Source organism: Oxyura jamaicensis, chromosome 5 (genome assembly GCF_011077185.1).
Source record: "Oxyura jamaicensis isolate SHBP4307 breed ruddy duck chromosome 5, BPBGC_Ojam_1.0, whole genome shotgun sequence".
In the NCBI taxonomy this organism is placed as follows: Eukaryota; Metazoa; Chordata; class Aves; order Anseriformes; family Anatidae; genus Oxyura; species Oxyura jamaicensis.
In genome coordinates, this window is record NC_048897.1 from 16298135 (window position 1) to 16315018 (window position 16884).

The 16884-nt window shown below is 36.5% G+C and overlaps 1 protein-coding gene across 1 annotated transcript; it reads right to left on the minus strand.

The window, feature by feature from the left end:
• Positions 1-2822: 2822 nt before the first annotated feature.
• Positions 2823-13510, minus strand: EMC7 (ER membrane protein complex subunit 7). The gene is made up of 5 exons (XM_035327274.1): positions 13201-13510; positions 10422-10541; positions 8293-8431; positions 7690-7770; positions 2823-5582 (listed from the first exon to the last, which is right to left on the minus strand). The coding sequence occupies exons 1-5, from the start codon at positions 13443-13445 to the stop codon at positions 5430-5432; spliced, it is 738 nt and encodes a 245-aa protein (XP_035183165.1). The 5' UTR covers positions 13446-13510; the 3' UTR covers positions 2823-5429.
• Positions 13511-16884: the final 3374 nt, after the last annotated feature.

Below are 16884 nucleotides of genomic sequence, written 5' to 3' on the forward strand. Positions count from 1 at the left end.
CACATTAATGCACATCCATTAAGGTGACTGTGGAGACAGCCTCTCCTGGAATTGACTATCACAGATCTCATTTGCCTCAAACCAACTACATGACACAGTTTATGAAGGACAGCATGCAAATTTCTTGTAATAGGAATTTAAGAAAGGCAGATTTTTTAGGTGCGTTTCTTTCCCATGTGGTACTAATACAGTGGGCTGAAACCAGAGGATTATTTTCACGATATTTAAGATGCCATTTTTAATGAACCCAGGCCAGGCCTACAGGACTTTTCCCTTTTTTTTTTTTCCTCCCCAAAAGGAAAAACTCTAAATTTATTTTAAGATTTTCAGCAAATTGTGGCTGACTCTGTATCTTCCTGATACTTTCCTCAGGGTACACTTAAGTGTTTCAAAAAAATCTGCAATAAAATAAGCTTCAGACACCTTACAAAGAAATCACAGCAATTTGATCGCATCTTTCCAGGACAAATGACCTCTCCCCCACCAGCTGGCTACCTGGTGATAGAAATAATTGGTTGCTAGCACTGAAGCACTTGAAAGCACAAGTGATGTATACAATTACTTCTGCCAGCACCAGCTGAATAGAATTTGCCAGCACAATTTAAACAAGACCCTTGTAGTCCTCATAAAAATGAAGGGCAAATGTAAGTTAAAAAACTGTGTAAATACTAGGTGAAGAGAAACAGTAAGAAAACAAATTGAACCAAGAGACAGGGTATCAACACTACAATTCAAATCCAAAAAAGATGAGAGGATTACATGATGTTTCTCAAAGAATATTTGCCAGCCATCACTAGATTCACATGCCTGATATATCAGGGACCCTTGCAATGCTACAGGTAGAAATTACTTTCATGAAAGAAACACCTGGATACTTCAATCACAAGCACCGTGGTTCAATTCTCTGAATGCGCTTGGTAAATATGACAATGGATGCTGCAAATATTCCACTGTCAGTCTTAATAACTGTTCCACCTCTCATCTGAGGTCCTCCTCTTTGTATAATAGTATTTAGTGCTGAAAAAAATGTAACCTCTTTAGGAGGCTTAATCTCGATCCCATACTTCTTTAGATATTCCTCATTCTCAGGGTTTTTAACTATGATAGTCAAGAAATTAGACTTTTATTAATGCAGCTCATACATCTCCCACCTGCCAAACTGAAGTAATCTGATCTACACCTGTGAATAATCAAGAAAAACAGTTAGGAAATGAAATGTTCCTTCCCACTCCCCAGAATTAGTAACAATGTTCAAAATTTTATTTTGTTCTGATTCCAGGAATGGGAAATACTACTCGGTGTTTTTAACAGGATTCTCCTCGCATCTGCATGATGTGTGCTCTGCAGATCAGCAGAGTTTGGATGTCCTGTTCTCCCATCTCCAACTCAAAAGGAAATGCTACACCTGCGTATACCAGAGAGCAAAAGAGAAGATTCTTAAAAAAAAAAATCCAGAGAGCTTCAGAGAACATTCTAACATTTTAAACTGAAAATATTGCTTTAAAAATCTTTTTACTTTTTCTTGGACTGTTTTCAGTAAATTTCACATATTGATATTACTTTTTAATGTGTGTATTCAGTTTTAAAGAATCAGTTCAAAATCCAATTTTGGTCAAAAAATACCATGAAAAGCTTTCTTTCTGTTGCATATTCACCATTTGCCCTTGACTGAATGACAACCTTTAATTAATTTTTATTCCTATCAGTCATGCAGAACCAAATACCTAATAAAAATGAGCTCAACTGTAATCTGTTTTGTGCATCATCAATAAAAGAGCTAACTAGCTAAGTTCCACTTGCAGCAAAAATTATGGTGTCATTAAATCTTCATAACTTTACTGGAAACAAAGCACTGCACAAGGGTCACTGCCAGCGTAATTTGCAGGAATAATGTAGTTTTAGAAGTGGACAGGTTTTTCCTGAAGAATCTTTAATATTTCTTATGATAGAGGATTCAGGATTCATAATTTCATGATGGATTTTGAAACGAATAAATAAAAAAAATAATAGTATTGTGACCTCAAGGAGTCTTTAACAGCTTAACCTGAAAACAGACTAAAACTGCACACTATTCCTACAGACAATTTTGTGAGTGTAAGATCCCCAAAATATTGTACTTTTTTTAAAAATGATGGATATGGTTGAGAACTTTGCAAAGACAAAAAACAACTCCAGAGAGGCAGTCTCCACACACTCTGCAGAGTACAGCAGGAACAGAAGTTGTTCCAGGCAAACATCTGTAGCAAAAAATAAAAAAAGAAAAAAGAAAAAGACACCTTGAAATCTAGTTAATTAAAAAATATATATTTTTCATTATTGCAAGTAGCCCTGATGCCACCAGCATACTCATGTGATCTTACAGTAATATTTATTCATTTTTAAAGTATTTTTTCCTTTCCTTCCTGTCAGAAAGCATTATCCAATTAAGACAACTCATTAAAAAAGAAATAGAGATGACTATAAAATACCCTGCAAAATGTAAAACAAACAGAAGCCCAACAAACCTACCCACAAACCCAACAGAACTCCACCACTAGTTTTCCACAGAATAGTTGTTGGTATTATGGTTGACAATGTTCATCCAGGAGTGTAGCTTATGTTGGTAAGTTTCCAGATGCAAAGGACGGCAACTGCACAACAGATCACTGTGAAAAAGCAAAAGTCACTAAGGCTGGATAGCATTATGGCAACAAGATTCTCCTTAGTCCTCTCACTTCCTCCATTTCACTGGGAGCTCCTTGTTTATTAAAGTTTTTAAAATTTTACAATTACATTTTCAGAGCTCTAAAATGTATTTCCAAGACCTCTGAGCTACACCAGCATCCACTGTTAGGAAAAATCCTTTACTTTGTTTGCTTTCCAAATGATACAAGAAGCACTAGGAAATATCTGAGGTAATCGCAGTTGCTGATCACACACAATCTGCATGCAATTAAATGTCCATTAACAACCACCAAGTGGAGATATTTAAATTGATCTTGGTGATGTGGTACACTTTCTACTAAATCGGAAAAGAATTATGTACTTAAATTGCATAGACTGCTTTGAAAGTCTTGACATGTAGTTACTTAAAAAGGTTGCTTTAATAAATATGTATAAAGAGCTACATATAAATGCTTAATAAAGGTGCTTTTCTAAGACTGCATTACTGGATTTTCTCTGGTAAGCTCATAACCATACCATTTGAGTATCTGATACTCATTACTAAATTTATCTTTATGAGACAAGCTTCTCCTACTTAATACAGAGGGATTTTAAACATCAGCACAAAGCCTGACAGATGCAGCAGGACCCAATATACTAGTTTCTAGAGTTTAAGTCCTCTTCACAAACAAATCTGAACAGCAAAACAGCCTTTCTCTTCAAAAAGAACAACCAACAAACCCAAACCCCCAAAACATACCCCATTAACATTTATCATCCCCAGCTCATCAAAAAGATAAAAAGCACAACCAAGTATTTTCACTGTTCTAAACAGTGATGTTAGATATCTACACATTACATGTCTTCCTTACATGTTGTAGAATGGACACGATCTTTGACGTAGTTAATTGATAAAATTATTTCAAACTGTTCTAAACACCTCCCAGGCTATTTTATACAACTGATTAACAGTTTAAACAGGCTTCAGCAGAGTGCCTCCTCTCCCTTCTACACAGCCTGTCAGAACTCGTTCAGAGTTGCCCACTCATTCAGAATACGGCTAAATGAGCTCTTAAGTTACAAATTCTTGAGAGGCAGAGAGCTGATTTAACGACTCACATTCACTGCCATAAATGTAGGATGGTTACTGCTTCTGACTGCATGCCTCCAGTGCTCACTTTCTGCAGGCTCTATCATTTCTTTGATCCTTCTGTGAGTCAACTTAACTCACTAAAGCGTAACAACAATCCAGCAGCAAGATAGACAGTTTTCTGCTATGTCAACAAAAGGCAAAAATTTGAGAAATACCAGAGCTTGTACACAGCTGGCAGCAGGATTACCCAGTCCAACCTGAGGGAGCACGTCTTCCTCCTTTTCATAAGACGGTCTACTTGTGAAACATCCATAGCCAAGGATTTCATTACCCAGAACAGCATTGGTTTATTTCTCTGACATCTTCAAAGTTGACTTCATCATATAAACAAGAGTTACTCTATTGCAACTTTTACATTTCACAGCATGCTGTTAACTACGTATTCTAAGACAATTTATAGCCCTAACTGGCTTGTGTTTAAGAACCTCAGAACAAATAAATGCATTTCAATTGATTTTGCTTAAAGTATGTTTTAGGTCAACATTAAATACCATTTCTGGTATCAGATAATACATCATCCATACGGCACAGATACTTTTACCTAAAAAGTTAGCTAATGTAAAAATGAACAAGTACAGTATTTATGTAAAAATAAAGTTGCTAGTGAAGTGTAACAGGTACTGCTATCTTTTTAATTTACAAAATGTTAATGTAGTGGAAAACAACTAGTTTTTCAACTTCCCTAAAGTTACCGGTAGCTCAAAAAGACAGTACAGACAAAACAGGCATTCTCAAAGAACAAAGCTTTGCCAGACTTTGCATTCCTAGAGAGGTAGCCACATACTTTGTAACAATTTTATAAAATGACTAGGACTTACCTTCCTACCCTACTTCAATATTTTTCCTTTTTTTTCCAATTTTGTTCTCCATTTGGCCACAAATACCAGTGATAAGATTAATGCACAGGACACAGAAAACAGTAAGAACCAAACGTTGTAGATGTTTAGAAAGGAAATAGCAAAGTTAAACATTTGTTATGTTATATGGATACCAGGGCTTCATAATTAAATTGACGGAACTCAAGACTTCTGAGAAAAGTAGGCTTTCCTTTTTTTCCTCCCCAAGAGATGCTCGTAGAAAGTAAAAAGGAAGAGTAAAACTGAGCAGTAAAAGTTGCAAGACCTTGAATTGAAGTGTACATACAGCAATGTAAAAATAAAATGATTTTATATGTAGCACCTGGCAGGTTGAGCAAATTACTTAATAAACCAACAACTCAGTTTTGACATGAGGTTTTGTTCATTTCAGAAATCAACAAAAAATATAAAGCATTAAAGCCATCTTAACATTGAACTCCACTTTTTTTTTTACACTGCCTTGCAATTGAGACATTAATTACTGTTTAGACATCATACAATTTGTATCATTCTCTACAGAGCATTATAGTTAATTCAGTATTACCAATAGTTTTATACATATACAGTACTGAAGCCACGTCCTCTTTGCTTACTGTCAAGTACAAAGCAGCTTATATAGACTTAAAAAAAAAAAAAAAGCTACACACCACAGTTGTAGCATACCATATTTTGTGCCTGATAGAAGTTTACAGTAGTGGCTTTTTGATATTTCAAGACAAATAAACATGATACCACATAAACAGTTGTGCAAACTCAGGCCTAGGAGTAGGACATAACTACCTCCTTTTTCCAGAACTACTTTTCCCTGCTTTACTGCTGCTACTACCAGACTTGCTAGAAGATTTTGAAGAGAACAGTCTTGTCATGAACTCAGAGACATCAGGCAGCTCATGGTTAGAATTCAGCATGTTCATTGACTGCTCCATTTCCTGCATGAAGAGATTAGATAAGCTTAAGAGCTTGTAACAATTCAGGCTAGCTGTTTCTATGGCATCAAATCATATCACAAAGATGTAAAAACTTCTCAAACACTGTTTTACTATTTGCAGCCCTCCAAAGTTCACATTGCTACATATTTTTATGCAACCACAGCCAAATGCCCAGCTACACACAGAAACATAAAACCCCCAAACTAAAAGCACTGATGTATGGAAAAAGTAACCATGTCTTAAGCAGCCTTACAGGGCAACCAACTGATCAGAATAAAAACCAAACACCTTTTTCTCAAAGAAAAAGAATGTCGTTATAATACTTGTTTTCACTATTCCTTTCTTCCATTTAAAATTTTAAACTTTTAGTTAGATTTTCAGACCCACGTTTTCGTAGATTTTGCATACTTTTGTTTTCAAGTTTTGCCTTCCCAATTTAGTACTATTTATGCCAAGTCTCAAAGAAATCTTAGGATTTGTTTGAAGGAATTAGCTATTTTTATTGTACTACTTTGTAATATCAAGTTATTAGTGTATACCAACAGCTAATGAAATCATATAGCTAGCTAAGTTTAATGTAACTTCAGAGTTTAGCATAGTGGCTGTATGTGACAACTTATTTAAACAAATATTGAAATACTTTTAATGAATACAACAGCTGAACCACACATCCAAAATGTGATAATACATTCAACTGTAGCAATTAGTAATTGCTAATTTAACATGGGATTGTCCTCTTGCTCTTCTAGTTACCATTGAGAATACTATTCAGAAAACAGCTTAAGCTGTTTTAAGGCACAAAGCAAAAGCAGTTATGGCAGCCTTTGTTACTATTACATCTATTCTACATCTATACTTAATACCTCTACAGCAAGAACTGTTACTAAATCATTACCTTTATATATAAACTAGTACTGTGCTGATTTCATAAAGAAAGAACAAGCTAACCTGAAAAATATCATACAAGCTCTAAGACAAACTGAAGTTGGACATATGCCTAATAAGTTAATACATGGCCATGCAGAGAATGACATTACAATTGAGCTCTGAGAAACTTTCTCCTGTTCTTTGAAGATAATTTAAATTACAAGCAAGATTCCTTCAATTTATAATTTATCCTTAAGAAGTCATATCATAAGAATTAAGCTATTGGAACTTCTCATTGTCTATCATCAGAACGGCCTGTCTGTATGCACCACTAGATTGGCTGAAGAAAACTAGGAATAAGTAATTTTTAAAAATTCAGCTTCAAAGTTCAGCTTGGTTTGAAGAACACGACACAGATATCTGGCATATTTCCGTATCTTTTTTTTTTAAATCAGAATTAAAGCCAAAAGTGCATTATATAGCGCTTTTAAAAATATATATAATTAATTGAAAAAAAAGTAAAAAAATAAAAGATTCAGACACCTATAAAGCACTACTGAAGACAGTGGTCATTTAGAGTAGAGTTTAAATTAACCAAACCCTCAAAAAGCAGCAACCCAAGACAGACAAGTAATATTTCTAAAAATAAAAGAAGATTTAGCAAACACCTTGAATCTCCATTTTGTCCTAGCCTTCTGCTATTCGGCATTTTGCAGGGTGAAAGGACAATAAATCAGATAATTTAATGACTACATTAAGACTCCATATCATATACACTACTGTAACATCTGGATTTAACGGTCTTGTAAGCTACGTGGTTTTGGTTGACGGATAGGAGAACCCCACATCATATTCTTCATAGAACACTTGACATTTCATAAAGGGTGTCTAAAAATGATGTGTTAGATTTAAACATAGTGAAAAAATACAATAGAGATTTATAGAAAAAATAGCCTTTGAAAAGTTGTATTTATAGCTTTAAACAAACTTTGGAAAATACCAGTCATGCTGTAATGCTTTCAAAGTTGTGCAAAACAACTTCATTCTGTGTTGTCATTTAACAGCAAATTCATTAGTCAGAAATACTAGAACTCATTATTTTAAGAGAAATACTGCATTAACTGAATACATGATGCCATTTAGACATCCTTGAAGTCCGGTTTTGACTTTTATCACTTTCCTGTACCTTAAAATCTTACTATCTTTGTTCTTTACGTCTGCAACAATTGAATCTACTTACCCGTCTCATGTCAGGATCACTGGTGTTGACAACTTTAGGCAAAAGCACAAATATCAGTAATGGAAGAACCATCATCACCACCTACACAGAAAACAGTAAGTATTTCTTCAGTTTGTGTTGCTCAAGACATTTTTAGATATCCTGACATGAAGCTTTTAGCTAAACAGCCAGATTCTAGAACTACTGCATTGTGAGTCAGTAAAGCAGTATCTGTAATCCAACTGTCACAAAAAGAATCCAGAAGTTATGCATAACAGATTTCAAACTTGGAGCACTCAAGTAAATGTTTGTGTCGTTTAACTATTATAATTACAATCTTACAATGCGTTCATCTCTACCTGACTAGAACATCATGTTGTCAAAGGAACCAGGCTATGGGCTATTTTCAGAGGACACACATTACAGAACAGCCACCCAGGGAAGAAGAGGTCATAGAAAAACTTTCTATTTGTAAATAAGAAAAAAGAACAAAACCAAAACAAACAAACAAACAATCTCAGAAGAACAAACTGTACACATTTTCTCTACATTATTCTATTTCAATGAATTGCTATATTCAGATTCTTAGCACGCTTTTCACCTGCGTGTGCTGCTTGTACATACCATAGGGTTCATGAGGAAGTCTGTCCATCCCCAAGATTCTCTTTTTATGAAATATGAAGGAGGTCCGGAAGATTTCATCTGGAGTGGGTATGGCAGCCTGACAACTTCAGAGGTTTTGATGTAATTCACATACCTTGCTCTAATGAACAAATAAAAAGTAATTAAAAGTACACGCACAATCTCTAACAAACAAACAAAAAATAATAATACTCCAAAACAAGGTTTTAAAAACAGACTACAGAACTGTTAGGCAGTGTCAGCTACACTTCACTTTTCATAAACTAATTTCTCTCAGTATCAAGTAATAAAAAATACTCACTTCATTTTTTTCCAGCCTAACGATTAAGCAGACTGAAAAATTTAATATGGAAAAACAGACTTGTGGATTAGAAACACCAGAACTATTTGTTCATACATGATTTCTGCAAAATATTTTCCCCTTAGTAATGAGCAAGAAAAAAAATACTCCACTTAAAGGTAAAGGACAGCTTTGAACAACATAACGTAGCTTAAACTGAACAGTTTGCTCAGGGGCAACAACTGTTTATACGTGAAGTTAATATTACCTTTTCTCTAAGTGCATCACTTTGCATTTAACAATACTGAATTTTGTCCAGAATTTTACCACCCTTCTATTACTTTGTAAAGTCTTTCCATAATTCTTCAGAGTTAGACCTGCAGTTTAGCTAGTAACTTTGTACTATCATTTAATTTTGTCACTATTCTATCATTTTTTTTTAATGATTTATAAATATATTCAAAGTGTTTATCCCCTTATGCAACTCCAGAGATGACTTCTGTCCGTGGCAAGAGAAAAATTTTTTCTTCTGAATTTTTAACCAAATATTCAGCCAAGGAATGTCTTACCTTATGGCTATGTTTTATCTTCCAGAAATTTAAGATTTTCAAGTAGGTATTACCAACCACACATTATCCACATGCTATTGCCTCTTTCAAAGAATTCAGCAGTTTCTTTTTTAAGGGAGAACTTCCCTTTAGAAAGCCCAACTGACATATCACATTTTTTCATGCATTTCCCAACTGTATTCCTCGTTAAAGTTTCTATGTGTCTGACTAATAGAGATGTCAAGCCTACTGATGTTTTGGCTCTGCGAATATATCCAAACAATTTACTTCATGTCAAATTTGTTACCTCCAGTCCTCAGATACCAAAGCAATGCAAAGTGAGAGGTTATACACACTATCCTGTTTTTTCCTTATTTATTATAATTGCTGCCAATATGATGCCACCTAAAAAGTATGAACATCATAAAGTCTGGAAAAAAATAAGAAATAAACTGTGCTATCGCTATTATTGTATGTAGACTACTTAACTCTGGTTTTAGCTGGAGATTTCAATTTTTAACTTCCCATAAACACAGCAATAGTATTTTTAGATTGGCCTTTGTGCTCCTAAAATTTAACTTTATCTTTTATAAGACACTGAAAAAGACAAATCTCAAGTAAGATACCACGTATGTGCCTATACAAAGAAAAATGAACTACAAGCATCTTAATTTGAACCGAAAGCCCCCTATTAGATTGCGTAGTCATATTTCCGTACAACTTACTGAACAGTGTGCAGTTACACATAAGTATCTCTGGTAACTATGGATCTGGTCATAACATTAAAAAAAACTAAGAATGTTGAAGAAATACTGCAGGGAGGCAACTACTGGCACTTGCCAGTAATTCCAAGGACTTTATGGAGATGTAACAAAACATTTTAGAGTTTACAAACAAGCTTGGCCCTTCATTGTGTCTAATACTGACATAACACATACCAAAAAAGGGGAAAAAAAAAAAGTATTTCAAAGATAAAGCAGTTTACTTGACATCTGTCTAGAATTTATTTCAGGATAGTTGCATGAAAAAACAGCAAAAGCGAACAAACAGAGGTCCTCTTTAATCTATCCATTATTTCTTATTTTAAGGCCATGAATATGGAAGGAAAAAAAGAAACCAGCGTTGGATTTTAAGAAAAGTACTCTAGAAGTGGTGTTAAAAGAAGCTGAAACACATGGTCTGAAATGCAAGTACTGGATCTATAGTACAGTTTACATTACGTTTTAAACTGTGCTGTCAGGCACACAATAGATCAATACAGAAGCAAATCAGGAAAGGCTCACCTCATTTTGCCTTTTGAAGTTATATCAACTCGAACGGGCTCAAATTTATGAGCAGGAGATACCACTTCTACTACATAAGATCCTGAAGGTACATCATGGACCACAAAACTTCCATCTGTCCTGAAAAAAATAACTGCCACTGAATTTCAATATTTTCAATGAATTTCAACCAATGCATGAGGGTGCTTGTTCTTTTTGTTTGTTTTTAAAAGAAAGAAATTATCACTTTATACTAAGTCTTTAAATAGTAACAATGACCAAAAGGAAAATTAAGATAAATCATCACTCCTAATATCAAGCCCCCGAAGATCATTAACATGGGCCACAACAATAGCAGAAATTACCAGTCACATTAAAGACGTTCATGTGCTTAAGATACTGCTTTGCTGGAGGAATAATTCAAAAGTCTAAGTAAGACTTGAAATGGTTAATTTCATTTATTCAAATGATAAAATACCTACAATGAAGTTTACTTTGCTTCAGTACTTCTGCTGGATTTTTTTTTTAAAAAAAGGCAAAAGCAAAAAAACCTGACATCCTACATTGTGTAGGAAGACATTAAAGATAACTTGCAAATCACACAAACTGGGGTTTGCGCCCTTACTGCAAAATAGAGATTTTTAATTTTAATTGCTTCTTTTAGGACTAGCCCACGCTGGAAAGCTATCACAACAAAAAGGAAACTAAGAGCTCTGAACACGAACACAGAAGAGGTTTTCAGACAGACTGCTTTTATTTTAGAATATAAAACTTCAATATTCAGTGAAAATATTAGAGAAAAGATACTTGAAAGATTCAGCATCAGTTGCCATCAAATTAAAGTACAGAAGCTTGTAGGTTTCCTCCTACAAGCTTTCCAGAAGCTTCCAAGAAGAAAAACTTTGTTCTTACTGTTCTAAAATTAACATAAAAGGTACTTCCCCTAAAAATAAGACTCAAAGTTAAGACCAAGTAAGTTCTTCAAAAGAGAAAAAATGGTAGTAAGACCCAACACATTAGAAACTCACGTCAGCAAACAAATAAATGAACCCTCTTAAAAGGGAATTTTGTCCTCCTGTCATTCGTACCAGGTCTCTCTCAGAGATGCACATCACTTCCCAACACCAAAACAGAAGCATATAAACAGTAACGTGTAGGTACGTTTCTCTAATACTTTGTGATGGTTTTAACCACTAAAAATGCTTAATTATCTTCTTTTGCAACTGCTTTAAGGGTTTTTCCCTAGGAATTCCCTTTTAATTTTTCTGTTCCATGAAGTATGATTGTGATAAAATTCAAATACAGTTTTAATTCGAGATTTATTCACAGAGCAAAGCAAATTCTCATTTCATATATTAGTATGAAATACTGCATTCTTAGGAAGAAAAAAAGTTGAGTATTCACTATACTTAAGAAGCCAATATGATTTATAAAAATATTACTTAGAATTAACTTAATAATGCCAAATAGTTACTTTCCTCTTTGTGATAACTGAACTGACATCCATCTAAACATCAAAGTTTGCCTGAGCAATGGTAACGAATATATCCTCTGATAATGCAAATTATTTTATAAATTAATAATTTGCTTATTACAAGCAAACAAAACACGACATCAAACATTAAAGCTTTTTAGCCAAAGCGTACTATTATTTTTGCCCAGTGTTTACATATACATTTATCAAATTGAAAAACTCAAACATTCATTTCTTGGTTTTATGTCTTATAATCTGATAAACCTATTACTAACTGTATCAAATTAATGTCATTAAAAGAGTTTGATAATTAGTTTACACTGTCATAAGTACTGTATGCTTTTAACTAAGATTATTTTTTCATATTTTGGACAGCTCCAATTCCAATCTGTTATTCTGAAAGTCATCAGCTCCAGGAAACTCATCGGCTCCATCATACATACATATAATGCAAGTCCCTACAACTTGGTTGTACTGATCTATCAGGTGCTACATAGCAAAATTCTGTTAGTTTTGCAGAACAAAATTTGTTGTGTTAGCCTATCGACTGTTCTCAGAGTTAAAGTTCAGTTCAACTTTTACTACAGAGGGAATAATTAGAAACGACTGGTATTAATGACTTGGTACATCTTTAATTCCATGTAAATCTTCTCAATTTTATACATGATTTAAGAAAAAAATGCATTATACTGCATTAAAAACACAAATCCTAGAATTAGCTTTTACTGTTAAAACTGTGAAATGAATTTAACTTTTAGTCCTGAGAACGTTTTCAATGCATGAGGATCTCCAGATCCTTAGGTAATCTGAATATATCCACTGTTACCTGAACTGAGTGAGGTAAGGTGATGTTTTATAGCTTCCAAATGCGACTGCACCATTTTGTATGAAAGACGTATATACTATATATATATATAAATACCTTTCCTTGGTATGGTGGAAAGGCTTCTCCCAGGCGCTGTAATGTGTAACTACAGCTGCAACCTTCTGCCTCAAACATTTCTGCACAGTGAATAAATGCTTTAAAAAGGGTGTTTTAAGAAGTTGCAGTCTGCGCTCACAACAGTTCAGATCAATCCCTGTAGTGCCGCGACGTATCTGAATTAAACACCGAGGTGCTCTTTACACCTGAGCTGTTCCGATCTCTGATACCTCAGGAGCCAAGGGCCTCAGCCCCCGCCCAGAGGCCGCAGCCCAAGGCCCGGCCGCGGGCAGCAGCCGTGCCAGGAGGCCGCAGGCCCCCGACAGGGCCGTGGAGGCCGCTGCAGGCCCCGCCGCCGCCATGTTGCGGCCGGCCCCGGCCCTCCCCGTGCCCCCGGCGCTCACTTGAGGAAGCCGACGTGCTCCTCCCCGTCCACGAGCACCCGGGCCCCCGCGATCCAGTCCTGGGGCTTCACCCCCGGCACCACGGCCCGGCCCTCGATCTTAAACCGCTCCCCAGGGCCCGCGCCGCCCGCCGGCTCCGCTGCCCCGACCGCCTCCGAGCCCCCGGCGCCGCGGAGCAGCGGCGACGCCAACAGCCACAGCAGCGCCAGCGGCACCGCGCCCGACATGGCCGCCGGGGCCGCCATCGCTGCCGCTGCCGCTGCCAATGCGCATGCGCCAAGCGCGCCGCGACGCGGCCCTAAGGCCACCCGCACGGAGAGCCGGGGAAAGAGGGAGGACGCCACGCGCCTGCGCAGACGGAAGAGCGAGGCGCGGGCACTGCGCGTCAGGAGCACTGACCAATAGGAGCGAGCTGCGGGGCAGGGGGCGGGCGCGATCCCCTCAGTCAGCGCCGCCGGCAGGGCGGGCTCTGCGTGAGGCACCTCCGCACCCTGCCCGCGGCGCCTGGCGGGGCTGGGCCTCTGCCGCGAGGTTGGCCCCGCAGCCTCTTCTCTTTTTTTTCTTTCATTTTTTTTTTTACTTTTTAATTTTTTTATTTTTTTTCTTCTTTTCCAGTTTATGAGTAAAATAAAGGCTAAGATAATTTGCTACTGAGAGTGTGGCAGGACACAGATGTGAAATAAAAGAACATAAGCAAGTACATACTGAGTGGGTGCGTCTTCGGTTACAGAGGGGTCTATCAAAAATTAACACATTTTAGTTTTAAGTTAGATTTTGTTACCGCTTGAGACAAGCGCCCCTCCCCCAGGAAAATAGTACATAAAAGTTTACAAAAGCAAGAGAAGATCTGTCACTCAATCAAGGCCTCAAGCGTCTTCCTTCAGCCCCCTGTATACCGATGCGGTTTGTTCCTGACGCGGAGCAGGAGCTCGCTGACAGTGCCCCAGTACAAAGCACTCGTAGTTGGTGAGCAGTTTCAGTGGAGAAGCCAAGAATGTGCTGTAATACCCAGTTTGCCCCCATTTCCCCTTTGCATAGCACGTCCTATTATGTCATGCTTACTCACCGTCATGTTGTTCCTACACGGCCTCTTTTACCTGTGTTACTCAATGTCAGAGTTAATTACTGAACACAGTAGAAATATTATTTAATTATTAAGCATGATTGCCTTCAGAGATTATGAGCCTGGTCCTCAGCTGATACTCAATGAAAACACTGTATTATGCAAGATGTGATTCTGGAATGTCACTCCATGTGAGTGGAATAATGTGAATTATTTCTCCAGCTCTATCTTTGAGCTGCGTATTTCTGTTTTGGATAACTAGGAAGATTCAAGAGGTTTTTCTGTCACATAAAATCACAGTCTAAAAACACTAGAAGTTTTGGAGATAGAAACATAAGAATTCTGTAAATTTATGTTAGAAAGGAGCTTCTCTAAATTACATCACTTTCATTGTCACTTTTTAAAGATTTTATTAATAAAAGAGGTACTTAAAATCACTGAATGGCAGGATTTGTGTTGAAGAAAGATGGAAACAGTACTATTTCCAGTGTAACACCAGAAAGACATAATTTCATGCAGACATCTCATATTACTAGTTTTTATATGCAGTTATGTAGAAATACTACTTCTTAGATATCTTTGAGGAGCTGTATTGGGATGCTCTCAGACCACATAGAGTGGTCCTGCCCCCTACTTTTAAGGAGTTCCTCAACCATAAATTTGTAAGTAACAAAGAGCTAAATAATTTATTTTTATAGTCTAGATAATACAGTTAATTAAGTTTAAAGCCTGGTGAAACCAAATAAAAGAAAATCACATTTGTTATTTCACACTCTATTTAATCCAAGAAGCTTCTCTCTGTTTCACCCAGCTAACAAACTGACAAGTTACCTAATCTCTTGTCTAGGACCCTATCCTCACATAGAAATGCTCACTGTGGGCTCAGCTTTCAGATACATATATTTGTTTTTATATATGGAAAGCTTCTAATAGCTATATTGGCATGCAACCTTTTTAATGTTAGGTAAACAGTCCTGCTCTCACTGTGCAACTTCTTTATATATTAGAAGCTGTATTTCATACAGAAACATTGGTTACCACATTTAGAAGGGTACACAACTGAGAAAATAATTCATTTGGTTGGTTACTGCCTTTTCCATTAAGATTAGCTATAATTAGCATTGAATTTGAGTGGATTGCACAATGATAGTTGTGAGCTTTGATATCATGATGTTATAGGTGTTTGCCTTCTAGGTAAAAAGAACAAAACAGAAAACAAAGTAGTACAAGTAGAAACAAAAATATCCAGGTATAAATTTATCAAAATAACATCAACTACTGCTTTTCTTAGCACTATATCTGGGAGGTTCTATCTACTTTTTTTTTTTTTTTTTTTTTTTTTTTTTTTCTGGAAGGAGTCTCACTATTGCCGAAGTTCTATCTGCAACCTTATGTCAAGTGAATGCCTGATCAGAAGACAGATAAAATTGCCAAGCAACAGTTTCAGTTCACTTTGAAACAACAGAACCATTTCATCAGCTCCTGAAAGTGCAATCCAGATGAATCTCCATGCTTTGTATCTATCTCTTCATTGATGGATTCACTCCCCGAGTAACAGCTACTTAGAAACTAGCAAGTCCCTGGTAATTTCTGCCCTGCTCACAAGCACATTCTCACTTTTGTCTGGTTGGGTTACTTCAACCATCTGTCATTAATTCTACAGATCTGTCAGCCAGATGGATGAGAGCTGACAGTCCCTAATGGGTTGAACAAAGAGGAGGTCTAGACTAATGTAATGTCCTCACATTGATAACACTGAAATCCATAACTCCAGATTCTTGTCACTTTTGGTTTCATGTACAAATTGAAAAGCAGAGATGAACTAAATCCCTCAGAACTCTCTGAATGCAACATAAAAATCCATGAGTATCATAGCTGTTTACAAATAATTGTGTATCCTGGGATACTGGTGAATAGTCTTAGGTTGCAGGGAAGTTTGTTCTCCCAAGAGGAAAAGAATTTTACCAAAATGTATCGCTTTGGACTTATTTTTGTGCTGAATCTTTCACAGTCTGAATGCTAGCAAAACTTGCTATATAAAGATTTTGCTTATAATTCACCATTAGCATAGCATTTTCATGAACTTCAGTTCACCTTTGAACATTTCAGTGCAATCGCTCTGAACACTTCTCTTTCCATGAAGCTAATAGCAGTTTGGCCAATATTTAAATAATTTGCTTTTGGAAATGAACAAGATCCTGTAAGTGATGCTGGTTTACTTCAATACTCTGGACTTCACTGTACCACAAACAGCAGCAGCCCTGCATTCAGTTTCCTGTGTGATTCAGCCAGTCATATGCAGAGCTGTTGACTTGCAGCAGATAAGCATGGAGCAGCTTTGGTCATCTGACTGTTGTCTTAACCACATTATTTGAGTTAGCCCCCTGACTGCTATACAGGTATTGAGGCAATATCCAGCATGCCCCAGCATCCCAGATTAACAGTGCTGGTTCACAAATGTTCTGTGGAACCAAGCACATGGACCTGAGTGAGGTGATGAACAAATAAGAACAAGATGTGCCTCCCAAATGCAGACAGAATTTTACACAAAGGAGCATGCAGATTTTTTATTTTATTTTTTAATAATTTCAAACAAACAAGAAAAAGAAAAAAAGCAAGCA

What these genes read in the sequence shown, in the direction of transcription:
- EMC7 (XM_035327274.1), bottom strand. Translation starts at nt 13,445, where the DNA reads ATGGCGGCCCCGGCGGCCATGTCGGGCGCGGTGCCGCTGGCGCTGCTG. An exon ending in GAGCACGTCGGCTTCCTCAA is followed by an intron (nt 10,542 to 13,200) that starts GTGAGCGCCGGG and finishes TATTTTTTTCAG; the next exon opens with GACAGATGGAAGTTTTGTGG. An exon ending in ACTTCCTCATGAACCCTATG is followed by an intron (nt 7,771 to 8,292) that starts GTATGTACAAGC and finishes TTTTCTGTGTAG; the next exon opens with GTGGTGATGATGGTTCTTCC.